This window comes from Schistocerca gregaria, chromosome 7 (genome assembly GCF_023897955.1).
Source record: "Schistocerca gregaria isolate iqSchGreg1 chromosome 7, iqSchGreg1.2, whole genome shotgun sequence".
NCBI lineage: Eukaryota > Metazoa > Arthropoda > Insecta > Orthoptera > Acrididae > Schistocerca > Schistocerca gregaria.
In genome coordinates, this window is record NC_064926.1 from 319,415,708 (window position 1) to 319,432,584 (window position 16,877).

General features: G+C 39.8%; 1 protein-coding gene across 1 annotated transcript in view; it reads right to left on the reverse strand.

Annotated features, from left to right (window-relative positions):
* LOC126281319 (mRNA-capping enzyme) overlaps positions 1-16,877 on the reverse strand; it is a 90,820-nt gene that overhangs the window by 46,800 nt on the left and 27,143 nt on the right. The window contains exons 5-6 of the mRNA XM_049980167.1: positions 1,235-1,313; positions 974-1,111 (exon numbers count right to left, since the gene is read on the reverse strand). Coding sequence (XP_049836124.1) covers positions 974-1,111; positions 1,235-1,313 — 217 coding nt within the window. The remainder of the gene's footprint in view (positions 1-973; positions 1,112-1,234; positions 1,314-16,877) is intronic.

Sequence of the window (16,877 nt, forward strand, 5' to 3'; positions counted from 1 at the left end):
ATGGTGGGTTAGAAATTTGAAGCTAATTACGGTGCTAATGCTGAAAAGTTCTACCTGTGAAACCAAAATGGGATTCCATCTGGATCTGGTAACTTATTTGGGTTCAATTCTTTCACTGCTTTTTAACACCAGGAATGCCAAAACTTTCGTCCTCCAAGTGGAAGTTTGTGCAGTAGTTTAGAGCTGGTATCTTGCCTGATCCTCCTACACAAATGAGATTTAAACATCAGACCAATGCCTTTTTGCCTACCCTTTTACAGTCTCCTATTGGCAAATCAGACTGCTCTCTGAGTGCCTGAATAGAGGCCTTCCAGACACTAAGCAATTTATTGTAGGACCAGAATCTGTTGTTATTTAGCCAATTGCTGGAGAAGAATTGAGGTTTTGTATTTATATTTCCACAAAACAGCCTCTACTTTAACAAATTTCAAATGAAATGCTTATTCTAGGCGAAAAAAAGAACAGCTGAATGGCTTGACTACAGAAATACAAAGATGCAAAAAACTAATAAAACATATGTGAGGAGAACTGTTGATATTCTGAAATAAGGTCATCCTAGTGCAAACTTCAGGACAATAGCTATCAGAAAGAAGGTAAGAACAATAAGAAAAGAAATGGTGTGCACCCTCTGGGACATAAAATGAACGACGGTGAGCCAGTCTCCAAATGATACAATGCACACTGAGGAAGAAGTACATTAGTCTGTTTTCACAGACAGACATGTCAAGAGGCAAAATGATGTCCTCACTCAACAGTACTCGCAACCTCTTCTTACTTGCTGCTCTCAAATGCCGCAGCTTGTTCTAATAATTTGTTTCATGCTTGTAACTAAGTTATCAGTTTAAAAATTTGCACTGTGATGTGTGATTATTATGTGATACTTACATTATAGCATAATGGCAAAAATATGGAGTAGATGTGCACTATTTACAATATGGCAGAATATATGAAGCATTAAATTAAGTTTACACACCCTCTCCACCCACATAATGACTGAGTTTTTTTCTGTATTTCTGACAACTTAGGCTGGGTTGTGACTGGTGTAACACCATTTACACCTTCCATGAATGTAGGATTTTTCTTTCGAAATTCCTTCCTCCGTCTCTGATTGCTGAAACAGAAACAGCATATCTTACCTCAACATCCAAATTGAAGTTGTGAGCAATAGGTTGATTATACAAATACTTTTTCTCCTTAAGTTGAGAACAGAGTAAGGAACAAAACTTTAAATTACCTTCCAGCTGCTTTCCCATTTTCTTCTCCACCGACACTCCCACCAGCACCAACATCATCATCATCTGCTTCTTCTTCCTCTACAAAATTAATACATAATTTTATTTTTCATTTTAAGTATGAATATAATTTCAGGATCTGATGAGTAATGTCCCTCTCACACTATTTTCCTTATAATCATGAGCTTCATAAACTGCTATTGTTGAAGTTCCGTTATCACTCTGCTGGTAGGACTTGCCAAACACCAGGACTTGCAGTATTAAAAGAAAAGTACTTTTACATATCTTTTCCATTAGACTTTGTGAATGAAGTAAATTGTTCTTCGAACAGTATGAGACTGAACTTAATATCTGAATGGGAATAGATCACTATTCACTAAATTGAAGATGCACTGAGCAGTTGAGAGGGACATGTAAGGTATAGTAAACACATAATACCATGTTTGGTGTCAAAAACCATTTGATCATATCTTAATTACTACATCATCTTATCCACTAACAGACTTTCCCAGTTCCATTCTAACTACACTCATTTTTCCCACTTTATTTTCAAAATTATTTATCTCTGACTTAATTTAGCATGTAAGCTTCTTTAACAATTAATTTCTAAATACAGTGAAACCTCTATATAACGTTTTTCAAGGGACCACAAATTCTGAACACTGTATAGAGGAAAACACTAGAGGAAGGCTTCCAAATAATAATTATAGGGCATTATTGAAGATTGGGATACCACTAATCAGCTTTGACAAATGATGCCATAGATGACATTTTAAATTTTCACAACACTGTAATATGATATTCATTGCAAATGATCAATGTATCAAATGATTAGTTGTTTGTAATTAAAATATGGGGCCCGGTAGGTGGATGGGTGAAAGGAAATGGATCAGTTTATACTGTAAAAAGTTATAACAGATTCTTAAGATATGACGTCATTGTCCAAAGTTGACAGGTGGTATCCCGTTCTTCAGTTGACCCAATTATAGAATATGAGCCAAATTTTGTTTATGATATACTTAACATATTACATAAAAACACAGTAAATGGTACAGATTAAAAAAGAATTAGTTACAAAAAATTACTTTAATAATTAAATTATTAAATTGAACTTAAATTTGCACAAAACTCTAGGAACCTATGCAATCTGAAGATCACATACCTATGATTTTTAAAATATTTAAGCAAGCATGTTTGTTTTCTATTTCTCCTAGACTCTATGGCCAAATGAGCAAGTTGAACTACTGTTCTGTCCTCAAGTCTATGGGCAATCATATATCTCCTGAATGTTTCAAAGCCTTCAGCTGCCTTAGTATGTGAGGGCACAGAGTTATCTTCCTTGTCACTGTCACTTTCACTACACTATTATTCTCCAAGCTTCTCTCTGCAGTCAGCTCCTCAATACTTTGTACTCCTGTGGTTGCCACCTTGTCATCCACAGCCACAAAGTCTTCAAAAGTGACGGAATCACAGCCTATTAATTCTGGAAACTCTTGCAAATCACTTGCAACATCTTTCACAGGAGCTGCCATCTCATTTTCACAGAATCCTGCTTTTGTGAAACAGTTTTTAATAGTTTCAGCACTGACTTCCCTCCACGAGTACATAATTACATTCATTGCCTGTAAAATACTTTCACATTTCTCAGAAAGGATATGTCTGGTGGATGTGCCACACATCTATCCACAAACAGCAGCACTTTTCTTGCAGCATTCCCCATTTTGGCACCAAATTATCTGAGAAACTGAAATAGCACTAAAAAGATTGCAAGAAGAATGTGCATCACGTATCACGTGACCAGGTTCTGCTGCTGATATATGAAACACTCTGAGTGCGGGCTTTCCAAGCCGGTGCCAACTGTGAATCGACAGAACAGAAAACGATGCGTCTATTTCCAGTCACTTAAATGTTATAAAGAGGTAAATAATTGACCAGGGTTCCAAAAATATGAGCGTTACATGGAGGAAATTGTAATATATAGAGGAAACGCAGTAAAGAGGAAAATTTAACATAATTTATATGGGCTTTTAGTCAGGACCAAATAAAATGGATGTAACATAGAGGAAAACGTTATATGGAGGAACGTTATAAAGAGGTTTCACTATACATCTGAGTTACTTGATATGGTCAGCTCCAAATAAAAAGCACTGCAATATATGTGAGAAGTTAGTTCTGCAAGCATTCAATCTATTTTATATCATTCAAATGACATCCAGATAAATAATATAACTCTCTTGAAAGCAAAAATTCTCAAGAAGTTGATGACATTTGCAAAATATTACAAGCACATTCTTTTGATATATCTACTGCACTCAACCATGTATTTAATACACCAGTTCCACAACGAATCTTTCCAGACAGACTAAAGTATGCCATTGTTACAAATCTCTTTAAGAAAGGTAGCAGGGCACAGTTCAGTTATTGACCCACGCCAATATTAACGTCTGTGTCAAAAGTTTTAGCAAAGTTAAAGTATTTAAAGATGATAGAACATATAAGCAAATAAAAGATTCTGAGTCAATCAAAATTCTAGACAGGCTTCTCCACTGAACAAATCATCTACTATTTCACTGACACGTGTATTACAATATTTTATCACAAGATTTCATCTACCAGAATTTTTTGTCGTCCATCTAAGGCAATGCATGTGCTAATCACAACATTCTTTTGAAGAAGTTTCTGGCTTTCAAGATACAATGATGGAAAGGGTCATACTGTATACTCTTCAGAGTCGGGACAAATTACTACTGGTATTTCAGAGGGTTGAATTCTGTGGCCACTTTTGTCCTTGTTATATATATAAACTAGCAACCTGCCCCAGCTTCAAATGATGAATGATTTTGTTAAGTTCTCTCTAGCGTACCTTACTGTGATGAACAGAAAGTACGGTCCCTTACACAATTCTGAATTTACAAGAGTAACTGTGGTGATTGTGACAAACTCATTACAGGACAGATGGGTAGGAGCTTCAGCAGATTACACAGATTAAGAGAACACCTAAACACTAGCGAAAGCAATAAATCATCACTTATTGGACATTAACGCAACAGTAAACATACTGCTACTCATAATGATACATTGGAAATTCTACATCGGCTCAATGAATATTTTTTGAAAAAGTTGAAAGTCCTAATGCTTTCCATAAAAAGTCAGAGTGCATTCTTAATGAACAGATTTAAAAAACAGAAACTTCTCAGAAAATTTCAAGCTTACATTAACCTGAAAAACATACATAACAGTAGTTAGTTGTATACGTCAGTGTATGTTTCACTGTAATGGGTCGGATAGCCTCTGCATCTACAGGAGCTCAGCAAGAGAGCTCTCTCAGCCTTTGTCATCTCAATTTTGCAACTTTCTACCTACATGTGGTGCCCATGTTACACTGAGCAACTCAGTTTAAGGTTGAGTAATCAACACCAGTGGCAAAGAGAGATGGTGACCACATAGGATTTGTGGGCCAGAGGGAGGTAATGGGAAACTGCTACTGCAATTACTCCAAAGAAACTCCAAGGCTTTACTCAACTCAAAATGTTCTGGTGTTCAGGGATTTGGGGGGGGGGGGGGGGGGGGGAGAGCAGAACCAGGTTGAGAGAAGTTTCACAAAGAGTAAGATGCTGCAAGGAGAAGCACTGTTTTAGGAACATGGAATGTAAGCTCCATATATAAAGGAAACTAGTCACAGTTGAAAGAGAAATGGAGAGAATTGGCATTGACATATCGGGAGTAAGTGAAATGAGGTGGACTGGCATGGGAGAATTTGCTTTAGATGGCTATATGGAATACTATTCTGGACAAGAGAACACAGAAGTAATAGAGTAGCATTCATTCATAGTAACACATTAAGAAAATCTGATGGGGTGTAACTATAAAAAAATCAGATTTCAAGGTCGACCCATTAATATCGTCAAGTTTATATGCAAACCACTGATGCTGAAGATGACATTACTAACCTGTTCTATACAGATTTGTACGAGTTACTGTTGTTGACACTCAACAAGGATGTTGTCTTCACAGCTGGAGGTTGGATGTCAAAGTGGAAGATCAAAATATAGAAGCTGTAATGGGAAAATTTAGTCCTGGTACAACAAATGAAGCATGACAGATTCCTAAAGTTCTGTTAGAACAATTCACTTTTTCAACCACCCAGATGACACCTGTATACCTGAACTTTGCCAGACAGTCAATACTGGAATCAAACTGATTACATACTTTGTCATCAGAGGTGGAAAAGTGCTTTCCAATCAACAACACAAGACCTGGACCTGACTGTGGGTCGCATCACGAGTTCTTTATAAAATTATGGCTGAAACTGAGGAAAGAAGCCAAAGCTATTCCATCTTACAGATATGACCTTAAGAGCATACCTTCAGATTACACAGTAGAAGTAGACCACTCTGTGGCACAACATGCAGCTGTACATAACATGCTGGATTTCAATGGCTGCATCAAAACCTGGGCCCCACACCTTCTACCCAACTTTTTCTGTCCCCTCTGATTTATCACCTCCTCCCAAATAACATCCCTGACCTTCACTGTCCCAATGTATACACTAATCTCTTCCCCTTCCCTGTTCCTCTCCTTTCTGTCCCCCCCCTCCCACAGCTTCCCATTACTGAACCTGGCAGCCTTGTCATGGTACCTCTAGGTCCTGCACACTCCACCGGGCACTACTCCACTCTGGGTTATTGCTCCTGTTTCACGTTTCAGTTGCATTCTGATTGTAGTGGCTTGCAATGACAGTTGTGTGTGTGAGGTGTGCTTACTTCTGTGAATGTGTGCACTTCTCTTTTCTGAAGAAGGCTCTGTCCAAAAGCTCAAATGTACAGTCTTTTCATTGCACCTGTCTGCAAATCAGTGTGTCGTCTTTATGGTTAGTAGAGTACTATCCCTTTGTAATATTGTTCACATTCCAACTTGGACTTTCCATTGTTTGGACATTTAAAAAAAGAAAAAAAAAAAAAAAAACACAACAACAACATGGGTAGAATATGATGTATGATCAAAAAGTAATGGGAGTTTTTGTTTTTCTTAAAGAATCTTTATGTATTCATCGACAACATCTTTGTTCCCTTCAAAGTTATCCACCTTACATATAATACAACAATACTCTGGTGAGCAAGATGTATGAGACAGGCGAAATTCCCCCAGACTTCAAGAAGAATATAATAATTCCAATCCCAAAGAAAGAAGGTGTTGCCAGATGCGAAAATTATCGAACTATCAGTTTAACAAGTCACAGCTGCAAAATACTAATGCTAATTCTTTACAGACGAATGGAAAAACTGGTAGAAGCCAACCTCGGGGAAGATCAGTTTGGATTCTGTAGAAATGTTGGAACACGTGAGGCAATACTGACCCTACGACTTATCTTAGAAGCTAGATTAAGAAAAGGCAAACCTATGTTTCTAGCATTTGTAGACTTAGAAAAAGCTTTTGACAATGTTGACTGGAATACTCTCTTTCAAATTCTAAAGATGGCAGGGGTAAAATACAGGGAGCGAAAGGCTATTTACAATTTGTACAGAAACCAGATGGCAGTTATAAGAGTTGAAGGGCATGAAAGGGAAGCAGTGGTTGGGAATCCATGGAGAAGTAATAAAAGCTTTGAAGTTCGCCAATGACACTGTAATTCTGTCAGAGACAGCAAAGGACTTGGAAGAGCAGTTGAACAGAATGGACAGTTTCTTGAAAGCAGGGTATAAGACGAACATCAACACAAGCAAAACAAGGATAATGGAATGTAGTCGAATTAAGTCTGGTGATGCTAAGGGAATTAGATTAGGAAATAAGACACTTAAAGTAGTAAAGGAGTTTTGCTATTTGGGGAGCAAAATAACTGATGATGGTCGAAGTAGAGAGGATATAAAATGTAGACTGGCAATGGCAAGGAAAGCGTTTCTGAAGAAGAGAAATTTGTTAAAATCGAGTATAGATTTAAGTGTCAGGAAGTCTTTTCTGAAAGTGTTTGTATGGATTGTAGCCTTGTATGGAAGTGAAACATGGACGATAAATAGTTTAGACAAGAAGAGAATAGAAGCTTTCGAAATGTGGTGCTACAGAAGAATGCTGAAGATTAGATGGGTAGATCCCATAACTAATGAGGAGGTATTGAATAGAATTGGGGAGAAGAGGAGTTTGTGGCACAACTTGACCAGAAAAAGGGATCGGTTGGTAGGACACGTTCTGAGGCATCAAGGGATCACCAATTTAGAAGTAGAGGGCAGCATGGAGGGTAAAAATCGTAGAGGGAGACCAAGAGATGAATACACTAAGCAGATTCAGAAGGATGTATGGCTGCAGTAGGTACTGGGAGATGAAGAAGCTTGCACAGGATGGAGTAGCATAGGGAGCTGCATCAAACCAGTCTTAGGACTGAAGACCACAACAGCAACATTAGAGAAGGAAAGTTGCTACTCACCATATAACAGAGATGCTGAGTTGCGATAGGCACAACATAAAGATTCACACAATTATAGCTTTCGGCCATTAAGGCCTTTGTCAGCAACACACACACACACACACACACACACACACACACACAAATGCACACGCGTCTGCAGGTCTTGCAGTGTGGTTTCCATTGTCTGAGACTGCAGATGTGTGTGCAAGTTGTGTTTGCATGAGTATGAGTGTGCGTGTCTGTTGCTGACAAAGGCCTTAATGGCCAAAAGCTATAATTGTGTCAATCTTTTTGTTGTGTCTACCATGACTCAGCATCTCCGCTATATGGTGAGTAGCTACTTTCCTTCTCTAATATTGCTACATTCCATGCAGAATTTTCAATTGTTAGATATAATACACTTGTACCAGCACTATTTACAATCTTGGAAGCACTTCTGGAACTCACTTTTCATTATAGTGTTCAGCTCCTTCAGCAATTCTGTTTATATCTTAGCAACTGTGGTATAACAGCATCCTTTAATGGTTCTCTTCAGTCTCAGGTATACAAATAAGTTGAAGGGGGCCATGTCCAGTGAATACTGTGGCTAGGAAACATACGGATTTTTTTTCTTTTGTCAAATGAAATTTCTATGAGTAGTTTTGCCACAATTCTGGTTGTCATTTTCGTATTGCTTCACACAAATGGTGCATAAGTTTGGGGTAGTATTCCTCATGGACCATGTGACCATAAAGCAGGAAACCATGATGCACTATCCCATTATCATCAAAGAAAACAATGAGAAGAACCTTCACATGTTATCGAACTTGTCTAATTTTTTTTTGGTCTTGGCTCTTCAGGCAGTTTCCATTGGGTCAACTGCACCTTGGTTTTGATGTCACACTACTCACATTTCGTCAACTGTTGTAACCTCCTTTCAAAGTTTTGGACCATTGCTGACTTCATCCAGCAATTCCTGAGTGATGTCGTTTTTGGTGAAAATTTGACATTTTCGGAACAAAATTTGCTACTACACATTTCATGCCCAAAACATCTGAAAAAACTACTTAGACAAAGGATATGCTGACATCATCAGCAACCTCTCTGACAGTGATTTGGTGATTTTCCAGAACCATTTTCTTTACTTCTTCCGTATTGTCATCAGTAACTGATGTGCTAGGGCATCCAGGGCAGTTGTCATCTTCAGTGTCTTCTCAATCCTCTTTGAAACATTTATACCACTTGTAAACTCTTTTCTTAGTTGTAGTAAATTTGCTAAAAACCACAGTCAACATTTAGAGTGCTGTGCTGTACTTTATTCCATTTTTCAAGCAAAATTTAATGCAAATTCTTTGAGCCACCTTTTTGGACAGTAAAAATTCACTGAACACTTCAAAACATGTATAAATTTTATGACTGTCAACAATAAACTAAATATTCAAAGCAGCCGAAAATGCAAACATACATCAGAGAAAAATTGAAAATAGGATGTTAAATTAAAATTAAATTAATTAAATTACAATCCAAAAATTTCCAATACTTTTTGATCACACCTCATATGTAGAAGATATATATAAGAAAGAAATATAACTAAAAACTGATGATGATGATTATGATAATGTGATTTGAGAATCAAAGTCAGATATTCTGGAGAGTGGAGTCAAATGGTCCTAGAAAATATTGCTAAAAACAGGGCAAATGAATATGATAAAATTCCAGGAGAATTGTTCATAGTCACTGGTAAGAATACAGTGAAAGTTCCGCATTCAGAAAATATTGAGAACTCAACAGTAGCCAAAAAACTGGAAAAGTTCAGTATTCACCCCAATTCCAAAGGAGGAATTTCTACAGACTGTTCAAATTACTTAACAACCACATTATCTCACCACATCTCACATTAAGTCATGCTTAAAATTTTACAAAATAGACTTTTGCCAGTATATAGACTGAGAGCTAATCGAAAAGTGACCAGAGATCAAACTGCCAATATCTGATGAATTATGAAGAAGGCAAGGAAATTCCAGAAAGACATTTATTTCTGCTTTATTGATTATGCTAAAGCCTTTGTGTTAACCACAATAAATTTAGGCAAATACTCAAAAACATGGGAGTACCGGACAACATTTACCTCATGCAGAACTTTTACTCTGATTGTGAGACCAGTGTACAAATCACATATGGAGCGACTAAATGAGTCAAGATTCAGAAAGGAGTATGACAAGGCTGCATACGGTCACCTTATTTATTCACTTTGTATGCAGAGCACATTAGGAGAAATGTCGTAGCAGATGAAGAACAACTTGGAATTAAAATAGCTGGGATAAATATAAATAATGTTAGATATATTCACAGCAGAAAGAGAAGAAGAATTAAAGATGCTCTTACTGAAGGTGAAAGAAGAAAGTGCAAATGCTAGTTGGGTTGGGTTGTTTGGGGGAGCAGACCAGACAGCGAGGTCATCGGTCTCATCGGATTATGGAAGGACGGGGAAGGAAGTCGGCCGTGCCCTTTCAAAGAAACCATCCAGGCATTTGCCTGGAGCGATTTCGGAAAATCACAGAAAACCTAAATCAGGATGGCTGGACGCGGGATTGAACCGGCGTCCTCCCGAATGTGAGTCCAGTGTGCTAGCCACTGCACCATGCAAATGCTGGTCTAATATTGAATGTCTGATGATGGTCACAAAATCAAGAGCTGTTTGTCACTTGGCAGAAACGTAATGTCCAACCTTGACAATGTTTTGAGGAGTGGAGACATAACAACAAAGATCTGTGTAGAAAGGGCTAAGGTCTTTCCACTTGTTGATATATGGAGGTGAGACCTGGACTGTAAGAAAGCTTGAACAACTTAGAAAAATCCACTTTTGAATTGTGGTGTTGGAGGAAAACCTTTGGAGTTCCACTGACTGTAACGTGAATGAATAGGTAAGTATTAAAGAAAACCAGATTGCAACTTGGAAGGCCCGAAACTGAAACAGAAACTCACCTAATTTGGACACATTATGGGATGACACAGTTTACTGGAAAAGACATTAATGCTTGGAAAGATGGCATCACAGAAATGATTGATTATAACCTGCACAGTCTGTGGGAGAAAGAGTAGAACAGAAGATACTGGGTTTTATGAACTGTATTAAGGCTGTGCATCACAATAGGACCACACCTGGTCCTTTTTTTCCCTTGTACCACAGACCATTGGCACATGACAAATCTGGATCACAAAAGCCAAATGTGCCATAATGATCCAAGCAGGTACTGCACACCCATCAGAAAGCAAGTAGGCTTCTCCCCTTCATGTGGTATCAAAGAAACTGATCAACTGGAGCCTCTGAACTGACTGTGAAGGGCTCAATGCTCAGACTATTGTTGACTGGTGTCCTACATGTCACAATGGAGATTCTGGATGCCAAACTGGTAGGCAACAAACTGTGGCGGTGTGCCCGTGCAGCGGCCGGGCGATAAAAGTACGCCACCATTGCCCACAGCCAGGTCCCCAGCTGGCAAATACGAACATGTAAGGCTGCTGCAAGTGGGGCCTCAGCTACTTCCATTTTCTCCCTCATATGCCACATGCGAATGTTTTCAAGTCAGCTGCCCCCCCCCCCCCCTCCCCCCACCATTACCCCAGCTTTTCCATCATATCAAGAAGCAAAGAAAGATTGGAACACACACGTACAGCATCTGCAGTAGCATTTCAGGTAGAGGATCAATCATTGCAAAAAGTTTTCTTCTTATCACCAATTGCACCTGAAACATTTCATTTGCTTCAAAAACTTGCCCTATTGAAAACCCATAAGCACTGTTGTTTACTGAAATTTGTGCCTTCCTTAGTGCTTATTACCTTTAGCAAACCCATGTGATGAGTCCCCATATGGCGTGCCACCAGTGGCAAAAGAAATCAGGCCAGTCCTGTCAAGTATGGCTAACAACCTCCGTGGGCTCAGTAGGAAGTGTAAAATTTCTGTATTCTCGCTGCCAGCACTCCTATGCCGATTCTCTGATTTGCAACATTGTCATTCATCCTTCCTGGGCACAGATGTACTTCGTGTGATCTTGTGTTCAGAAGATCCACTGGTTGTGGTGGTTCTGACTATAGCTAAGGCTTTCAAAGTGTCAAAAGCTACATCTGAACATTTCGAGGATGGCATGGATGTAGCTGGTTTCTGCCGCAGGTTTTCATCGTATCTTGATTGTTTCTGTGTACACTCCCGGTGATGCTGCACGCACAGTATGTGCTACTTGCCATAAACAAGGTCATGTGGTCGAGTCTGTCATAGATCCCCATGCAGTTGGCCTCAGACATGGATGTGGAGTTCACGAAAGTGCATGGTAATATGCGAGTAAATGGCCACAAGCTGAACATCCCCAGCAGGATTTACATTACACTGTTGATTCAACAACAACCATTCCACTTCCACGTCGACACCAGGTGCTCTGTATCCCTCAAGAATCTGGAAATATATCACCAGTTGGGTCAACCCGCTCTCTCCTCCATAAACTGTTGTTTGGTTAGTTAAGGAAACCAGCCCATTCCTATTCAAAATGAGTTCACGATCGTCACTGGGTACCAACTCGATGATGATCACATTTTGGGCAGTAGACAATGCAACCTCAGAGAACGTTTATGGTTTTGATGCATTTACAGATTGTGGATTTCAAATTCAAAACATGGTGCATCTTGTTTCCAACTCTATTCCTTTCCAGGAATTGGGCAAATTTGGCTGTGAATTTGGTCCCTTGTTTTGACCAGGGTTTGGAGCGGAAAAGTATTTTGAGGCATAAATCCTCATAAAACAGATGGCTATAGCTAAATTTTGTTATGCTCAGCTTCTCCCCTTCGCCTTGAGATCGGCAGTCAAGGAGGAACATGATAGGTTGTAGGGCCTGGGCATCATTGAACTGATTCCCTCTAGCTAATGGACTATGCCACTGGTTGTCCTAGGAAGAATCTTCAGAGGACTTTGTGTGGTGATTTCAAACCCTCCATTAATAGTGAGTCAATGGTAGATTCTTATCCAATTTTGTGGAATGACAAAATCCTTGCAAAACTGGGGGGGAAGTGAATGTTTTTCAAAAATTGATATTGTGGTGGGATATCTCGTCCGGATTCCACTTCCCAACAGATCATGATTATCAACATCCCATTCAGGTTACACGTGCTTAGCTTTTGGCATCACGAGGGACCCCACTACTTTTCAGCCATTCTTAGTGCAGTTAATACTTGACGTCCCCTGTTGCGCGAACTATCTCGATGACATTATTGTTCTGGTCCTCACAGCAGGAACATGTTGGCAACCTTTGGACTCTTTTCACTAAACTGCAAGAGGCAGACCTCAAGTGCAACCAGTGGTAGTCACAGATCTTTCAGCAGAAATAAGATATGTCGGTCATCTTCTTTTGAACGATTGCATCCACCCTACACAGCATCATCTAGCAGCTATTACCAACCTTCCTAAGCCATGAAACCTGAAAGAACTCTATGCATTTTGGGAAAGTCAGTTGTTATTCATAATTTATCCCCAATGCTATGGATGTCAGTCATCCATCAAACAACTTGTTCCTTTTGTATGGCCGGTGAACTGTGACAAGGCATGCACCCACATCAAGTTGTCTTGTCTTCCCCAAGTCTCAGTATCTTTACACTGGGTAAAAAACTGGTTCTTGTCGTAGAAGTATCCCGGTAACACACCTGGAGTAGTTTTGCCTCACAGGGAAGCTGATCCATCTGAAAAACCTCTGGCAGATGCCTCAAGTATGCTGACAGCAGATCAATGCAAATATTCAAAAAATAAAAAAATAAAGTGTTAGTGTCCATCTATGTTGTACACAGGTTCCACATTTTCCTTTATGGGAACAAATTCCATCTCATCACCTACCATAAACCATTTGTGGCACTTTTTGATACCCTTTCTCAACTTCTTGACAGGACTGCACAAAGATTACAGCAGTGGGCTTTATTTCTGCGTGCCTCTCAGTATGAGATTCATTATTTTCCCAAAACTCATTCGACAAAATGGAAGTTCTGTTTTTCCAGATTGATGATTATGTTCAGCAGGTGTTGGATAGGCTCCCAGCCACAGCAAAGTGCATACAGAAAGCTACATGGTAAGATCTAGGACTCTGACAGGTGTCTCGTTTTGTCAAAAGCTTGGCCTGAATGGCTGGCCGCTAAGGAGTCAGGTCTGCTCCGCAATCTTTTCCTCTGTAATTGGTTGATGGAAGATTTCTCCTTAGTACAAATTCAGACGAAGTACGCATTATCATCTTGGTGGTCCTGTGGTCCTGGATTTGGCTGCTTCTCCAATGTGGCCACTTGGGTGTAACCCACATGAAAATGCTAGCAAGATGTTTTGTCTACTGGCTCAGAATTGATTCAGTGATTGAGAAGAACATTCATGGGTGCAAACAGCATGCCAAGTATCAGGTATTGTATGGCTTATGGAACACGGCAACAGTTTTCAGCACTTTATCAATGAAGTTTTGTAGGGAATGGACTTTGGATTCAAATATGTATAAGATGTGAAAGTGGAATCATCACCCTCAGAACAACAACCACATTGTCTACACAGAGTTTCAGAAGGTTTTACAACTGCAGAAGCCACATTAATCAGACTAAATGCATCATGGTTGCAGTGAAATAATATTCCTGGGATTTTGGGTTTCTGCAACTGGTAAGTATTCACCAACTGAGTGCCTCACTGCACTTTCAATTTATTTGACTCTGAAAACAGTGCACGAAGTAGTGCTTTGGTACCTGGAGATGATAAAATTTCACTGCTGTTTATTATTATTATTATTATTAATTTAGTTTAGCAAAAGCTGCCGAGGCCTAGGCACCATTTCATGCTGCCCTTATTGGCCCCAAAGTGTACAAATAATGTATGTCATTTGCACTGAAGAACTACAGGCAGCTTTTGAAACCTGCCAGACAAGCTTCACGCGAGCAACCCTCCTCGTGCAACTGATCGCTGCCATCCCACTAACGATTTTCTTGGACATATGATCTCACACTGTTGTGAGAGGGTATAGAATTTTTACAAAATTCAGAATTTTTCCCATAAGTGTTAGTATGATGTGTTCTGTACCCTCATTGGCTAAGGTAAGATGGCCCTGCTCTTTTATCACATGCCATGTCAGGCACAGAGGAGTTGGTATACTGTGATGAGTTAGTAGGCTGACAGCGGCCATATGTGCCTACCCTATTATGGCGATGGGTTTTCGACTTCCTAAACGGACTGAGCCATCAGGGAATTCACACTACGAGGGTGCTAGTACTACAGCATTTTGTGTGGCCTGTATACAGGACTGCTGTACATGGGGTGAGACATGTGTTCCCTACAAAAAGTGCAAAGTAATACAGCACATATCAGCTCCACTAGTAAGTTTTTACATCCCAGATGCATGATTCTCACGCATCTACCTGGAACCGATCGGACCACTCCCTATCACATGTAACTACAGGATGCATCAGAACCGACTAAGCAGTTTCTATTGATTATGGCTGGGGCTGTAGTGGGGGTAAGCAGTTGCATGTGGTCTGCCTTTGTTCAGTCATTGACCCCATTTCAGTAGCCAACATGGTCTGCACTGGTCCACATCGTGGTTTTTCTGTTCACACTTATTATGAACATGGTCCTGAGTTCGGCAGTTAGAGGAAACTGGTAACACACTAATAAAATGTGCAGTGGGTGAGAACAACAGTTCAGCTATCACCACAACATTCTGCTGGACGACATACTGTTGCATTGGGGATTTCAGATCACAGTTTGAGAAGGATTCTGCAATGCTATTTGAAGTTCCATCTTCTCAAAATAATGATTCCTCAAGAATTACGCCCAGCAGACTACGCCAACCATCAAAATCTGTGTGAGCAAATGATTGCTCAGATGCCTCCGAGTTCAGATTTCTTCAGTAGTGACGAGGCACATTTTCCTCTTTGTGGGTGCGTGAAAAATCGAAACTTTCGCTACTGGGCTGCAAATAACCCCCGAATTATTCACAAAAGACCACAACATTCTCCTAAAGTGACAGTGTGGTGTGCCATATCACAATTTGGCATGGTAGGCCCTTACTTTTTTGAGGAGGAAGGAGTGACCGTGACAGTGAATTCCACATGTTATGTTTCAATGTTGCAAAATTTTCTGCAACCCAAAATGGATGAGATTGTTGAAGAACATGGACTAAGGAACTTGTGTTTCCAACAGGATGGAGCTACTGCTCACACAGCTCGAATTTCACTTAATGTTTTGAAAGAAATGTTTCCAGGACACCTCGCCTCTTTGAGGGGTGATGTCGTGTGGCATGTGCGGTCACCAGATTTGAGCATTTGTGACTACTTTCTTTGGGGATATCTGAAGGAAAAGGTTTTCAAAAGCCCTTACACCCTACTAGAGTTAAAAGAGCAGATTACTGACAAAGTGAATGCCTTACCCCGCGATGTGTGTGCAAGAGCTGCTCGAAACTTCAGGGATTGTCTACAACAATGTATTGATGCTAATGGCCGACATCTTAAGGACATTATTTTCAAAACTAAATGAATGTAAAATGGTATATTGTACTAATTTAGAAAATAAAAGCATTTTCACTGTATACATACAGATTTACTTTTTGTTGCTTCTTAAAACTGTTTAGTCAGTTCTATCGCACCTTGTACCAGTAGAGTCCCATAATGATTAACAGATACACTTGGAAAAGCAAACTGCTAATAATGTGGTGCATGCATTCACCTGCAACTGGATTTCACATTTTGGATGTCCCAAGCAAGAGGCTTCTGATCAGGGCCAACAGTGGAAGACAGAAATATTACGTGCAGTGACCCGGCTGTACAAAATACACTTGGGAACTTCACCATAGCATAGAACCACAAATGGCATTGTGGAGCACCTGAACCATTTCTGGGAAGCTGCTATAATGAGCCATATGACAGACACTCATGTTGACACCCTTCTAATACTGCTGCTGGGAATGCACAATGCATAGAAAGAAGCCCTCACAGCTCCCCATGGAGCTGGTGTATGGCAAAACCACATCCCAGCTCTTACACTTTACTCAAAGTTTCCTTGTAGAACTCTGGAGGCAAATGATGACTATGCAACTGAATGGAACTACACAGCACAGGAAACGGTCTACTTTTGTTATCAAAGAACTGGCAACAATTAAGTATATTGTTTTACCCGGCCATATCCCCTGGCCAGTACTTCTGCTGGCACTACACCCGTGTCTTGCAGGTTGTCTAGTTGTTAAGCCACAGACACAAGCCAGAGGCGC